Source organism: Echinops telfairi, unplaced genomic scaffold, assembly GCF_000313985.2.
Source record: "Echinops telfairi isolate 266 unplaced genomic scaffold, ASM31398v2 ScPeMD7_3533;HRSCAF=4204_0, whole genome shotgun sequence".
Classification (NCBI taxonomy): Eukaryota; Metazoa; Chordata; class Mammalia; order Afrosoricida; family Tenrecidae; genus Echinops; species Echinops telfairi.
The window spans coordinates 104,200,587-104,215,500 of NW_022107431.1; the positions used below are offsets into that span (position 1 = coordinate 104,200,587).

The following is a 14,914-nucleotide window of genomic DNA, read 5'->3' on the forward strand; positions in this document are numbered from 1 at the left end:
TTGTTGTTCCCTTGTCCCTGGGTTTGTTATCCCCTCTTCTTCCCTTCCCCCCTCCTCCCCCTCTCCCATGTCCCCCCGGAACTGTCAGTCCTGTTGTTTTCTCCTCCAGATTGTTCATCCAGCCTGTCCTATCCAGACAGGCCTGCGCTAAAATTTATTTTTAGAACTTACCTCTCTCCCTACCACCCCCGAAAAAATGTTGTCATATAGAAATAGAGTTCACATTAGAACTTGTATTCTTGAGCAAAGGAGGCCGGCAACACAATGGGTAAAGCCCTCAGCTGCTAACCAATGCCCCCAACACACCACCCCCGCCCTGCGCCCCCCCTAACCCCCACCTCCCCAGCTCCTCTGTGGGAGAACGGTGTGGCGATCGGCTTTGGCAGAGCTCCAGTCTCGGGAAAGCTCTGGCGAAGTTCCACGCTGCCTAGTTCTGTCACTAGGAGGCAAACGCAGCTTGGGTTTATCGAGTTTTATTATTCATCCAGACGTGTGTATAACTGAACTACAGAAAGATGTGATGGAAGAATACATGGATTGTAAACTTCTCAAGACCAGTAAAAGGTCCTCATGATCAAGTGACTATAAACGCATTCTAATGTCATTTTGGTGGGAAAGGCTTGGTGACAGCAGAGTTTGGTACAGTTGCAGTGATGTCTGAGCGCCACAGCCACCAGTAAGCCACACTTTAGCCAGCACTGATATTCCTATTGGACATCGGAGTCTATTGGACAATGGGACCATATTGGCTTTGGCAGACACGTGGTATATCTAACGAGTGCAAAAAAACATCATGAAGCATGGCCCTCCTGACCTGTGGCTTCTCTATTGCCATGAGGCAGAGGTCAGCATGTTTCACACTCCATCCTGTTTTACCTCTTTCGACACCCACCATTCCTCCCATGCCACTCTGCATCTTATGCTGGCTTCATAACTCACTGCAAGGACCGTACAGAACCCACTGACTACATACTCCTGATTGGGGGCGGGGGGTTAGTGCAGCTGACAGGTTACCACAAATCAGGATCAATAAACAGTTATGATACAGTCATTGATCCAAGGTCATACTTCTTGGCCAGTGGCCAAGTCTGTCTCTGGTCCTCAGCCTCTCAGTCACATGGACCCTTCCTCTGCCTCCATAGACCAGGAAGTCTGCCTGCTCCTCTGTTCTGTTTCATGATTTCCTTGCGTCAGCCTCTGGTATTGGCCTGAGTCCTTTGCTCTGCGCCACAGTCTCTGGTGCCTCTAGTCTTGGCCTCCACCACTTCATACAGATCTTGGACTGCGCTTCCTCTGATGGTCCTGGGACTTCGCTTTGTGTCTGACATGGCTCTTAGACACAGACAAATGGCTCAAATGGAGAGGTGTGTGTGTGCGTGCGTGTGCGTGTGTTAGTGTAGACCATACCCCAGAAGGAAACACAGGGTAGGCTTAGTTCACAAGCTCTACTACCATCAAGACTTAGCCTCATCTTAATCCTATCCGTTGTTATAGCAGAGAACTCCCTCCAAATGGGATTGTGCCCATAGGTATAGCTTCCAGACTAATAATACTTACACAGGGAATTATGGCCAGAGGGGCCATGGTAATTTGATGACATCTCAGCGAGCACTTAGGGACGACTTCCTGAGGCACAGAAGGTTGTCTCAATTATGGAAGATAATGTTGTCTTACCAACTCTTAGTCCTACTCAGTCAGGCTTTTGCCTTATGGGTGCTGATCATCAATCACACCATAAGGCCTTGATTTTAAGTCTGCGTCCATCAATGTTTAACTTTGCTGACTTGCAGAAGGTGATAAATTTTGTACTCCATGCTCTTGACCTCTTTATTCACACACACAAAAACACATACACCACACAACTATATCTGTTTGTTTTTTATTTCATTATGCACAAACCTTGTCAGATTGTCATTTCACTACTAAATTCTACCATAATGCTTTGTATAAGTGAGACATTTGCTACAAGTACATAATAATGTATTTTATCTATTTTTATTTTTTATCGTGACAATTTTGAAATGATGCAAAATTAGGCTCAATATATAAGCAACCTGTTTGCTTTCATCTCTCAGCTCTTCCAATTATCAACTCATGGCTGTCTTGTTTCAACTCCCTCCTCCCTTTTATGTGTGTAAGCCACTTTATAGTGTTTAAAATACTCTCATTTACACTATCTCAAGTCTCATAACTGTGAAAAGTAGGTTGTGCAGTTTTACAGTAAAATCTTATTTCTAACAAATTACTATTTTAACGTAAATGCCAATTTTCAAGGCAGGAAAAATGACATAAAAGAAGCTCATGTGCTTTTATGTGTTTTTGTGTATCCAAATTCCTTAAAAGAAGGAATACTGGCATGCTTTATTCTCAACTATTACTCAAACTGAAAGAAATTATTTTTCAATAAAATTGTTAGGGTAAATTGCCAATTTCTCTTTTTCACAAAAACCATTTGTATTGAATAACCTTTGTCTCAACCAACCCATTCTATAAAAATGATAGTTTACTGAACAAATGAAAATACCTCTAGGCTCAAATGTTGTACTTAATAGCTGAACCGTCTAAAGTAATAAGCATTATAATTTAAAACAAATAATTTTAGAACAAAAGTGGTGTATGTATCCAGATTCATGCAAATAAAACAAATGAGCCATTTCGTCTGTGGTTCAGATGTCCTTGTTCTGACAGGTAAACTGTCATGTATCCCTAAAATTTGGGACTATTAGAATTATTCCCTCTGACATCATTCTTTCAAAATAGTGTGTCTGATATTTTAACAGGAAACATTGATGTTTGCCTACATTTGTATGGTCCGATTACCAGTCTGTTGTGAAAGCTTATCATTGGTATTGGCTCTTTCACATTACAGCACATGAGCCACTTCCGAGTCTCTGTAAGCCTAATTTTCATACCGTGTTAGTCTGGGTTGACTAGAGACACTCATATGAGTATAACAGAGAAATGTATATCAAAGAGCATTAAGAAAACATCCCAACCCAGTCCAGACCCAGTCCATACCAAGTCTGATATAACCCCATATGTCGATACTAGCCCATAAGTCCCTGTTCAGACTCACACAGCTACGCAATGATGCCGAATGCAGGAAGATCACAGGTCAGGGGGTGAAAAGTCTTGTGGATCCAGCGGTGGTGGAAGCATCTTAGTGCTGGCGTGGGTCTCCACATGGCTCCTCCAGTTCCAGGGCTCTGGCTGCATCAGTGTAGCTCCATGTGGCTTGTCAACAGGAGCGCCTCCTAGGGAGAGAGAGTGTATCTGGCCTCCAGTGAGCTATTTATTTCCATTGCACCTTCCAAATGAGGTCATCAAGCTGTGACCTGATTTGATAGCTAGACTCCACCCCTTTGCAAGTTGACAGGAGATTATGTAACTGCCACACATACCTACAATATTCTTTAATACTTGATGATACTTGATATTTGCTAATACTCATTGTGCATAGATTTTTATCTTGATCACTTTCTTATTTGACTAAGAACATCAAGGCTGTTCCTGAGTGCTCACTTGAAGGTTGGCTCGGTCACACGAGTAGAACCCCAGGCTCAAGTGTCAAGTAAGATCAGATCTACCCAGTGCCCTATGGAGACTGCAATCTTCTTGCTGCAGAAGTTAGTCTCACATTACTCAGCAAATCAAAATGTAACTGTTCAGTGATTATACAGTATGTGTTTATTAACTCCCCAGATGGGATTTTTTTACCTTTGTTTATTTGAGAACAACGGAATGCTGAAGTGGAATGGCTGAGGCCAGCAATGCAAGGCTTCATTAGTAAAGATGAAGCAGTGCTCACTTTGTTACACAAATAATTAGAGAGATTAAATGAAAATAAACACTGAGAGGATGTGCAGAAGCTCTGAAGTTAGGTAATTATTTTAATTACTCTAGTGACTTCCAACAACCTTCATTATCAGCCACAGATCAAGTTTAAATTGTTTTACGGAGGAATATCATAAACTATATGGAAAAATACCGTAGCAAACTGGTGATTATGCTGTATAAAAATGGCATTTGCTTTGAGTTCCCATTTAAAGGCCTGGTTTCCATTTCAGTGCCTGACAAACTCTCTAAATATTTGAAAAGCATGATGAATTTTTGCATGATAAAGTTCTGCCCCGGTTGTGGGCTTCAAATCAACCTCCTTAATTTTGTATCTTCATCTTTTACTCAGACTTAATCATAAAAGATGTGAGTCTACATTATTGAGTCACTGAGCATGAAACAATATGGCATATCCAGTCATTTGAGATAAATGTCACTTGTAATCATGTCATCCTTATTGCAGGATTAGCTGCACCCTGAATTTGAGGTGAACGGAGTTCCTTTCTTTCCCAGCTTAGCACAATTTGGAGTCACCTTCTCTACAGGTGGTGGAGGTGGGGGGAGGCGCTATTTAAAGAGTTCCTTATTCCTGTTCCAAATGGATTTCATTTTTGTATCTCTGGGACTAACGATGCTCCTGGGTTCAGATATCCCTTTGAGGAAATAATGCCCATGTTTTAAGACCAAGAAAACATATTTGACTGCCTGGTTAATGCGGGATGCTGTGCAAAACAGGTAATCAGCCCAATTAGCCTAATTTAATCTTTATAAACTTTCCAGAGAGTACATATTATGAACCCCATTTTCCAGATGAGGAAAGTGGGGTGTTGACAGGCTCATTGACTCTGAGTTTTCACAAACAGAAGCAGCTACCCTGCGATTCAAACCTAGGTCCGCCTGACTCCAGGAATCCTATGGAGCCCAACAGAGCTGAATGAGGTTCAGATGTGGATGCAAATACTGATTCAGAAAAACAGCGAGTGACCGTCCTGGATGTACCAGGTGTTGCATGTCGTGAATGGTTAAGTTCCAGCAAAAGTCGTAAATTCCAAGTTTGATTGGTTTCACGAGTATTTCATCTCTGAAAAGTCCTGAGCGCTGGAGAAGGAGCAATTAAGATAATAGGCTGCATGGTCTAGTGAGGCTAACACATTGCCAACCAAGAGTAGAGTGAGGCTTTTAATACAATTAGTACTCATTTGAGCTTTACTCTAGCTTGCAGCTACACAGGCATTCTCCTCCAAATTAAAAAAGTCCAACATGATGGAGACGTCCCTGACCTTTGGGGAGTCGAGGATGGAGTGCGAAAGTGGGGAAGGAGTGAAGTAAGCGGGGCTGCTGCTCTGAGCATGTATGAAGAGCCTTACGGATTTCCTTTCTTCCCTCCCTCCGCCCCCCCACCCCCTTTCTGTTTTTGATCTCCAGGGGCTGGTGCACCAGGAGGCTTGGCCAGAACTCATTTCTGCGGGGTTGCGTCAGACTCTTGAGCCAACCAAGCCTCTTATATGATTAGGGTGCACTAATAAGGGAGGCTTAAAGCGTTGGTTGAGGGAAGCCCAGAGAGAAGGCTAGTTCCTGCGAGTGCCGCTGCCTGGGGTATTGAATCTGTACATTTCCCTCTCCCAGGTCCCAGACCCGGAGCTGGAGGTTAGAGGAATTCACAGGCGCGCTCTGGTGCTGGATTCTAGGCGGGAGCTGCGAGGGGCGGGTTAGTCAAAAAGCGAGCATTAAGGAGGCTGCCGTGGGCATCCTCTCCAAGCTCTGGGTCTGCCCGCAGAACGCCAGTCCTCAGTATTTGAGAACAAGACTGAGCCGGCCGACACCCAAGGGAAGACGGATTCAGAAATGATTTATTTATAATGCACTGGGGATGCGCCTGCAAAGCATGGTCCCTCTTCTTTCTTCAGCTCCTTAGACAACCAGTCTAGGCGACCAGTCCTAGAAAGCAGGCAAATGCAGGCCCAGGGCGGACGCTGTGACTTGCAGGCGCGCTTCAGTTCAGCCTGACAGCGCACAGTGTGGTTCTACTGAACCCCTGCTGGGCTGGCTGTGTCCGCGTGATCTCGGCCGGCCTCCAACTGAGCAGCTTCCTGACCCAGAAAATGAAGGCGGTTCTGCTCCTCAGGCCGCCACGGAAGGGTCGCTGTGAGGTCCCGCGGAACAATTCCAGGGACCGCAGACAGCAAGGGGCCTGTGCCCCGGAATCAGTGCAGGCCAACAAGTAAACCGTCACACAAGGAGAGTTTTCGGTATTTCCCCCTGAACGATCGAACCACAGCCAGACAGCCACCGGTCGCATTTGGATCTCTCTCGTGGGCTGCCCCACCTGGGGGGCACCTAGGGGGCTCCGAGGGCTATCGATTTGCGCCTCCCGGGGAAGGCAAGGTTTGCGCTCTTCGCTGCATCCCCCGCACCCCAGCCCCGCAGCCGTGAGCCGGGGAGCGTGCCCCTCCGCCCCTCCCTCTCAACCCCGGGGCTCCGGAGTCGCCCGCACGGGAACCGGTCTGGCTGGCAGGTGCCAAAGACCTTGCGGGCTTTCGCCAAGCGGAGAGAGCGCGGGAGCCCAGCGAACGCGCGTCCACCCCCTCCGGGGGGCGTGCGGCCGGGGAGACCCTCCTCCCGCGGTGCGGCGGCCGCCTCTCGAGCGAGCTGGCGGGCTGTCCGCTCCGGAGCCGGCGCAGGGCTGGTCCCCTTCCCCGCCAGTAGCAGCGCTGCTGTCCGCCCGCGGGAGGACGCTGGAGGCTGCGGCGCCCCCCGCCCCCCGCCCCCTCGCTTTCTCTCTCTCTCCTCTTTCCTCTCTCCCCTCTCTCTCCTCTCCCCTCCCTCCTTTCCTTGCTCTGGGATCTTGCCGCCGGAGCAGGGAGAGGTTCTGAGCAGAGCCAAGACCCAGGGACCGGGGCGCGGGCTTCGGAGGCGGCACGTCACCCCCGGGGTCCCCTCGGAGGTGCTCCCCGGCCGGGATGTAAGGAAGGAGAGCCCTCACTCAGCGCCTGCAGTGCCCGAAGTCCGCCTTCGAAGGTGCCCCCGAGAGCGCACTGGGGGTCCCCGCGGCTGGAGCGCCCGTCCCCGTAGCGCCTCCGGACGGAGCAGCCAAGCCCCCCGGGGTGCGGGCTCCCTTCCGAACCGTCAGCGCGGTGGGGACTCGGGGCTCGGCACAACTCCGGGGCCAGCAGCGCGCGGCTGCTCCCCCGCAGTAGGGCGCAGCCTCTGCCCACCTGCGCCCCGGGTCGCCCGAGCTTCTCTGGCACCTGCTCGGGTTGCCCCCAATTCCGGGCCCCGAGGCGCCCGGCTCCAAGCCCCCCACCCCCGCAGCTCCCGGGCCCGATGGAGAGCGCGCCAGCCGCGGCTCCTTGAGTGTGGGTGCCGCAGCCGTCCAAGCTGCGCGCTGGGGTACCCCCGTTCGTCCCCCGCCCCCCCTACGCCAGGGGCCGAAGGGGCGTCCCGGCTGTCCGAGAGGCCAGGAAAGGGTGCGCCATGAAGTCCGTGCTCTTCAGCCGCTTCTTCATCCTCCTGCCCTGGATCCTCATCGTCATCCTCATGCTCGACGTGGACACGCGCAGGCCCGCGGCCCCGCTCACCCCGCGCCCCTACTTCTCTCCCCACGCGGCCCGCGGAGGCACCCGACTCCCGCTCCGCCGAGGAGGCTCCGAGAGCGGCCCGGGGCGCGGCGCCGAGAAGCGCAACCAGTCTGGGCCGCAGCCGCAGCCGCAGCCGCAGCCTGAGCCGCCGCTGCCCACCATCTATGCCATCACGCCCACCTACAGCCGCCCGGTGCAGAAAGCCGAGCTGACCCGCCTGGCCAACACGTTCCGCCAGGTGGCGCAGCTGCACTGGATCCTGGTGGAGGACGCGGCGGCGCGCAGCGAGCTGGTGAGCCGCTTCCTGGCGCGGGCCGGGCTGCCCAGCACACACCTGCACGTGCCCACGCCGCGCCGTTACAAGCGCCCGGGGCTGCCGCGCGCCACCGAGCAGCGCAACGCCGGCCTCGCCTGGCTGCGCCAGAGGCACCAGCACCAGCGCGCGCAACCCGGCGTGCTCTTCTTCGCCGACGACGACAACACCTACAGCCTGGAGCTCTTCGAGGAGGTAGCGGTCGGCCCGCCCCAGCCCTGGGCGGGGGGACCGGGAGCGGGAAGGGGCCTCGGGGTCCCGCCGGGCAGGTGCGGCTCCGCCGTCTCGCGCTCCGGCTGCACTTTGGACTTGCTAGTTGGCCCGGCGCGCGTTGGGGACTCTTGGTGGAGCCGCCCCTTGTCGATACAGGCGTGTGCGCGCTGGCCAGCGGGTACAGGGTGAGTGAGAGGACCGCTGTAGCAAAGGCAAAGTCTGGCTGGGGCTTTGCCACTCACCTGGCCTCGAGATTGGCCGAGGGAGGAAGTAGCACAGGTGAGACGCGGGAAGGATCTCCCAGAACTGGGCTCTGGTTCTGAGGGGCAGCGTCCTGCAGCTAGGGAGAGACCCAAGGCGGGGGTGACTGTCCTCCGATGACCTTTACAGCGCATCTAGGTGTGATTCTGAGTCTTCAATTTGAGACTGAGGACGATGGAGAAGGTGACCCAAAATCAGGCTAGCCGTATGGCGCAAAAAAAGGTGAAAGACATTTCTCCGGTGGGGGTGGGGGAGTCCTCCCTCCATTCCTTCCTTGTGCTCTACTAAGGCCTTTTCTGACCCTGACCTTAAGGGAACAGTTTAGCTGCTGGTCCCGTCACCGATCTTTCTCTAAGGCCCCCCCTTTGGCTAGGTGTTCAGGTGACTCTGGCTACTGGGCCGTAGCAGAGAGCACTGCTGCTTGGGCTGCCTTTGGAAGTACGCAGAGCCAGCAGGCACAGGGGCAGCACAGGTGTTATTTCTTGAGGCTAGCATTTTCCCCTAGGTGTGTGCATTCTGAAGTTGAGACTGGGTTGCGTGGTTTTGTCAGTTTTCTCTACCCCCTTGCAAAATTTTTGCTGAAAGAATTCTTTTTTTGAGCCATTTGATATCCTGCCAGACAGCTGCCTCCCTTCACCCCAAATTAACATTCTGCTTCCATGGAATCCACACCCCTCTCCACAGGTAAACGGCACATTTGCAGCAAGGTACATATGTGCCATGCACTGTGGACGCCTACAGCCACCTGACGTAGAGTCCATAGGCCACACTCGATCCCCGCTCCCCTGCCAATTTGCCTTCTACTCTTAGTTTTGCTTCTTAGCCTCCAGTTTAGAGACTGCGTCCTTCCAGTTTAATTTTTCTGCCGCTGTGGCTTTCCAATTCGTTTTTATTCACCTTTTTTCCATCATGAATAAAAAGCAGTCATTGTTCTTCCTCTTTTATTCCCAACCTTTCACTATGTAGGATGTTCTATGTTTCTGCAGAGAAATAACTAAGCTTGGCACTTGTATAGATATGGTCTGTATTATAACCTCTAGTAACGATACCATCTGGGCTTAAGTGGGCTCTCATGTAAATCCTGCTCGGGTGCTGCCCTTCCCCCCCACCAAATAAGTGACTTGCATCTGAAGCAAAGAACTTAATATCTTCATGCAGAATAATTTTACCGTAACGTTTTTTTTTTCTTCCCCTTCCACTACTTGAAAGCTGCCTTACGTGTGAAGGTAGGGGTCCTTTGTAAGTAAGTGAAGCGATGCATGGAACTGTCAGTGAGCCTCTTGGGGGCCTGGATTGTAAAGTGGGAAACGACTGGGGGTTTCTTCTCGCCCTTTGGTGTGAGGCTAGCTGAGTGGAAGAGTTGTCCCACACAGGCAGTGGACCAACTCCGAACACTGTCTTCCTTTGATGCTCCCCACACTGAAAGGAGGGCTTGTTGGTGGATTGTAAACAGCTGAAGAATCAGTAGGTTTTTCTTTGGTTCATTAGGGAAGGGGCGTTTTACAAGAAGATAAAAGGAAGAGGAGAGGATGGGAGGACAAAATGGCATTGGCAACGAGGAAACAAAGGAGAAAGCCTACGAAACTTCCAAGTCACTCAAATGTGTTTAATGGGAAGTAATGAAAGCATGCACAGCTCTGAGAGGAACCAAGTATACAAAACACAAAGTGAGCATTTTTAAAGTGTAGTATTCATGACCCACTTCGAATTTATATTTCTGTAGCTCCTGGAGATCACTCCTAGACAGTAAGTTTCTAACTAGTCCTCTTCGCCACTGCCTCTCTCCTGGCTGCAGTGTTTTTGAACAAGCCACTGTTAACCATGTATACTCGTGGATACATAAGGGACGCTGGTGGTGTAGTGGGCCACCTGTTGGACTACGAACCACAAGGTTGGGGGACCAAACCCAGGAGCTGTTCTGAGGGAGAAAGATGAGACTTGCTTCTCCTGTGCAGATTTACAACCCTGGGGTCTGCTAGGGGCAATGTTAGCCTGCCCTAGAGCAGCGCTAAGAGTCAGAAGCACTCTGGCAGCAAGTTGGGCTGCTTTGTTTTTAAGTTGATACACTCAATTTTCCTTTAAACAATGGATTCTTTTTCCTTGTAAGGCAAGCAAGATTAAGCCGTCTAAAAAAACTAGTGGATGTTACACCTCCTATGTCTAGTGCCTTTTCCAGGATTTGATGTTTACTGTCCTTTAAGCCTGTAGTTTATTAATGGCATGGTCTCTACTATACATTCCTTGTAGGATTAATGATTCCCAGTGAATTGCAAGGGAGGTGTTGCTCTCTTGGAGAAAAATGTAAGACCAGATAAAACTTGCAAGTGCTGCAGCTCCTTGGGGGAAGGGAAAGATGCTGATCAGGGATTCTGTAGGGCTGTGGTAAATATAGTGTATGTGCGCCTGCGTGTGCGTACACACACACACACACACACACACACACACAAACACAGAGTTTTTAAGCAATTCACAGTACTTAAGGAAAGAATGTCCCAAGTCATACTTCATCTTTTATTCATCATGCCACTAATTTCCACGGCTGATGTTAAAGGAGATAAGATAAAAGGAAGAAAATGAACCAGGTACAAATTAGCCTACCAAGTATTTGGCTGCAAATGAAGAGAAGTAAAGGATGAAAGGTCTCCAAATTAAATTAAAGGCGCAACAGGCAATCTATGTTCAATCATTCCTCCCTGATAACTGGGAGGGTGCTTTCTTCTCTCACACACAGCTAACTAATTTTCAGCCTCGTCTTTCAACTGAGCTGTGGGAAAGAAATATTTGCATTGAACAAGCCTGCGTTAGCAGCCAAATCCACTTGCAAGTAAAGCTCAGTGTGAGTCATCACTACAGAAACAGACTGTCCACTGGAGCCAGGCGGGTGGGATGGGGCTGTCCAGCTTCAAGGGTCTCAACATGACTGCTTCTCTTCCTCTGGTGTTGATGGGTTTTTTGCACGACGATGGCAGGTAATCCTGCCTGTCTGGGCACCCTATCGATCCAGCTCTCGGGCAAAGCTTCTTTGCAAAGGATTTAAGCTGCTTTGATACAAGCCACAACTACTGATAAATGTGTCTTTATACCTCGTTATATTTTCGATAGCACTATTAACTAGATTTCTCTGCTCTGCTAAAAAACCTTCACAGCTGTTTCCCTCATTTAAAGCTGATGCTTCTCAGGTGAAGCTGGTTTCACCTTTGGAAATCCACAGAAAGGTTAAAAAACAACACTTTCCAGGCCAGACCTGGTATCACTTTGATGCGCTGAGACGGGTAGACAGATGGAGTCTGAGACACTCTGGGAACCCCGTGAGGCTGCATCTGGAAAATAATCTGAAGAGGGGGGCACTAAGGAAGTCCCTTGTTGGCTGTTAAGGTGTCTGTGTCTAAGCAGGGAAGAGTTGAGGCTTCATTGTGTCTACCTCTTGGCCATGAGCAGTAGTACTGGGGCTTCATGTAGTGCTACTAAAAAATCTGTGGGGAAAATGGAGTTACAGAGAAAGAAATGTGTCCAGCAACATCTGGAGGTTCCCCTGCCCTGATACGTATTGAGCTACACATTGAGCTGCTGACCGGAAAGTCAGCAGTTCAAACCCACCAGTTGCTCCGATGAGGCTGTCCCCTTCTGTACGGACTTAACAGCCCCAGAAATCCAAGGGGGGCAGTTTTGCTCTGTCCTACTGGGGTCCTCATGAGTCAGAAGCAACTCGATGGCAGTGAGTTGTGTTCGGTGTGCATTTCCCCCTCATGGGTGCAGCTTGTTATGAGACCTGACACGCAAAGGAAACCTGAGTCTGCAGGATTCCTAATCCGTAATGTATCTGTATTCCCGACAAGGGACATGACAACTACCCAAATGACATCGCTGTGTTTTCCAAGTGAACAAACCTAGAAGCTTCATTTTGTTAAAGTAGGCAAGAGTTGCTTAGTTTTGTTTCACTTGATTTGAAATGTGAGCCTTTTTGTTTAATTTCTTTCTGTCTGGAGGGATGTTAATCGTGTCATAGATCTAATAAAATGTGAGCCTTTTATTGAAATGTACGTACAAAACTACAGCCCGTTTGCTTAGGCTAAAACCCCAAATAAGCAGACTCAATGCCATGACCGTGTAGGACAAGGCAGAGCTGTCGCATGGGGTTTCCAAGGCTGTAGCACCCGTGGGTTCGTGTTGCCCATCTTTGTGGCAAGTACTTCAGGCCCCAGGGTGCTGCCAGCACTCCATTGCTTAAACTACCAACCCTCCCTGTAGACTTCCCTCACCTTCCCAGGGCGGACAGCGCTTGAATTAGGGCTCATAGCTGACAGTATTTTCTTTGGAGACCAACAGTTTTCATTTGAATTCTGATATTTTAATGGACCGGAAATAACAATTTGGGTGCACGGTATTTTTCCCTCCTGCCCCTTCTGTTAACCTTTCCCATCATGCTTCTTACCCACCAAAGTTCTTCTCGCCGATTCCCATCCTCATGAATAGACATGAGGACAGTCCAGATTCTTGGTGAAGTGAATACTGTGTCCTTTAGACGTTTCGGCTGTTGTCTGCTGCTTCTTCAAACCTGAGTGTGTGGCTCCAGTTTCTTCTGTCTGCTTCACTTGCCTCTCAATTACAAGCTAGTAGATTTTCTCTTGTGTGAAAAGTAATGGACTAGTAATTGCTTTTACGCCTTGCTACAAAAGCAACACAGAAGAAGCAAAGTCAAAAGTCTGTTTATGAACGAATCCAGGTGGTATTCAAGTCATGCCTTTCTTTCGTACAGGTTTCAGTACTGCCCAGGTATGCCTATTCAAATCTTTCAGATTGTGCTAGAATGTCTGCGTAGTCTGTATAAGTATATTATACATATTAATGGATATTTGATTTGCATTGCTGTTGAAGCATGAAACACATAACCACGAGGCATACGTTTTATATGATTCTCAGCTTCTTTCTTATAGAACACAAAATTGTTCTCATCCATGTTAGACTCACTGTCGCTGAGTCCATTTCAACTCATCGCGACCCTATAGGACAGGGTAGAACTGTGGATTTCTGAGACTGTAAATCTTTATGGGAGGTAGAAGCCTCATCTTTCTCATTTGGAGCAGCTGGGGGTTGTGAACTGCTGACCTTGCTGTTAGCAGCCCACTGCATAACCCACTACACCACAAGGGCTCCTTAAATAGACAGGTGGGTAGATTTAGAATAGATTTCCAATGTTTTCTGTTATTTTTATTTATATAAGTAAAATAAGATAATCCATTGTTCACACCTGGTAGTATTTGTGCACAACTTCACATACAGTTTTAAAAGACTCCCTTTAACACTGATACAAATAAAATAATAATTGACAGCAATTGAGCACTTACTATGGGCCACGCGCTACCCTTAAGAATGTATGTGTATTGACCAATCCTCACCACAGCCCCTGAGGTAGGTGTTAGTACTGTTCTTTCTCCCTCCCTCATTCTAGAGCTGGTCTTTAAGTAAGAACAATGCCCTGTGCTGCTGCGTGGCTGTCAGTTTATGGAGACCTTGTGTGTAGAGTCGACTGCCCCGTGGTTGTTCCCTGAGTACAGGGGTTTGAACAAGTGCCACCTGTGTGCTTGACTTCAAATTCGTAGACTCAAAATCCCCATTTTACTGTGGAGCAGAAGCGCTGGGAAGTAACTTGCAAAGGGCATGTGGCTGTTGTGTGGCAAAAATGAGATTCTGAACCCAAGTTCCTGGTCAATCCGAATGATCAGTACACTCAATTGCTAACCAATGGTTGGCTGTTCCTAACCTGCCCAGAAGCACTCGGCTCCTCTCTGAGAAGAGCAGATCTACACCAACACTTGAGGTCTCCGTGGGTTGGAATCGACTTAAAAGCAGTGGTTTGGTTTGGAAGGTAGTGCCTACATTCGTAACTATTCTAAAGCTCATCGCATTTAACATATACAGTCAATGGAAACAACCAAAACTAAACTAAACCTCTGCTACTGAGTCCGTTCCAACTCAACAGGACCGGACGCTGGGTTTCCAAAACCATGCATCTTTACGAACCTGATGGCTTCCTCTTGCTCCTGCCCAGCAGCTGGCGGATTTGTCAGGAGCCCAGCACCTGCGCCACACCGCTGCCTGGCCTCCTTCCTCAGAATCAATCATTCTCGTAAGCGTGTGTGATCACCAGCCATCGCCTGATATCATTGGTAGCTTGTGCCACAGCTGGGCCAAGGTCTTTCTTCTGGGCTCTATCAATCCCTAAGCTTTTCTTTGACCTTTTTTTCCCCTCATAGCATTTCATCTTAAGAACATTTTATCTCCTTTCTCCCTGTCTCTTTTAGACCACTTAATCTTTATGTTTGGTCAAGCAAAAATATCTCCAAGCTTACTATATGCAAGCTGTTCTCTTGTCTCTTTTAGACTGTATTCTCATCAGAATGGATCATTTCTGTAAGGAGGGAAAACATTTAAAATGTACTTTTTCTTCGATTGATTTGTGCGCATCAGCAACCGTTCCTGTAGCAGCCGGGCGTTCCTTGTGTCAGGGCGTGCAAATGAATGACGTCGTGATTGCCAGAATAGAGTGGGGGAGGGGAACTGGGCTGTTGATTGCTTCCACGTGGACTCAGTGGGTTTGCCACGGGAAGGAGGGGCTGGGGTGTCCTGAGTCAGCTTGAGCTGATGCTAATCGTAATGGTAGGCAATAACCACCTGTTGGCCGTTCCATTGCATGGGGGCTGAAGCAGGAGCA

General features: G+C 49.1%; 1 protein-coding gene across 1 annotated transcript in view; it reads left to right on the forward strand.

Annotated features, from left to right (window-relative positions):
* The first annotated feature begins 7,311 nt into the window (after positions 1-7,311).
* Positions 7,312-14,914, forward strand: part of B3GAT2 (beta-1,3-glucuronyltransferase 2) — a 51,371-nt gene continuing 43,768 nt past the window's right edge. The window contains exon 1 of the mRNA XM_004696316.4: positions 7,312-7,923. Within this exon, the coding sequence (XP_004696373.1) occupies positions 7,312-7,923 (612 nt within the window). The remainder of the gene's footprint in view (positions 7,924-14,914) is intronic.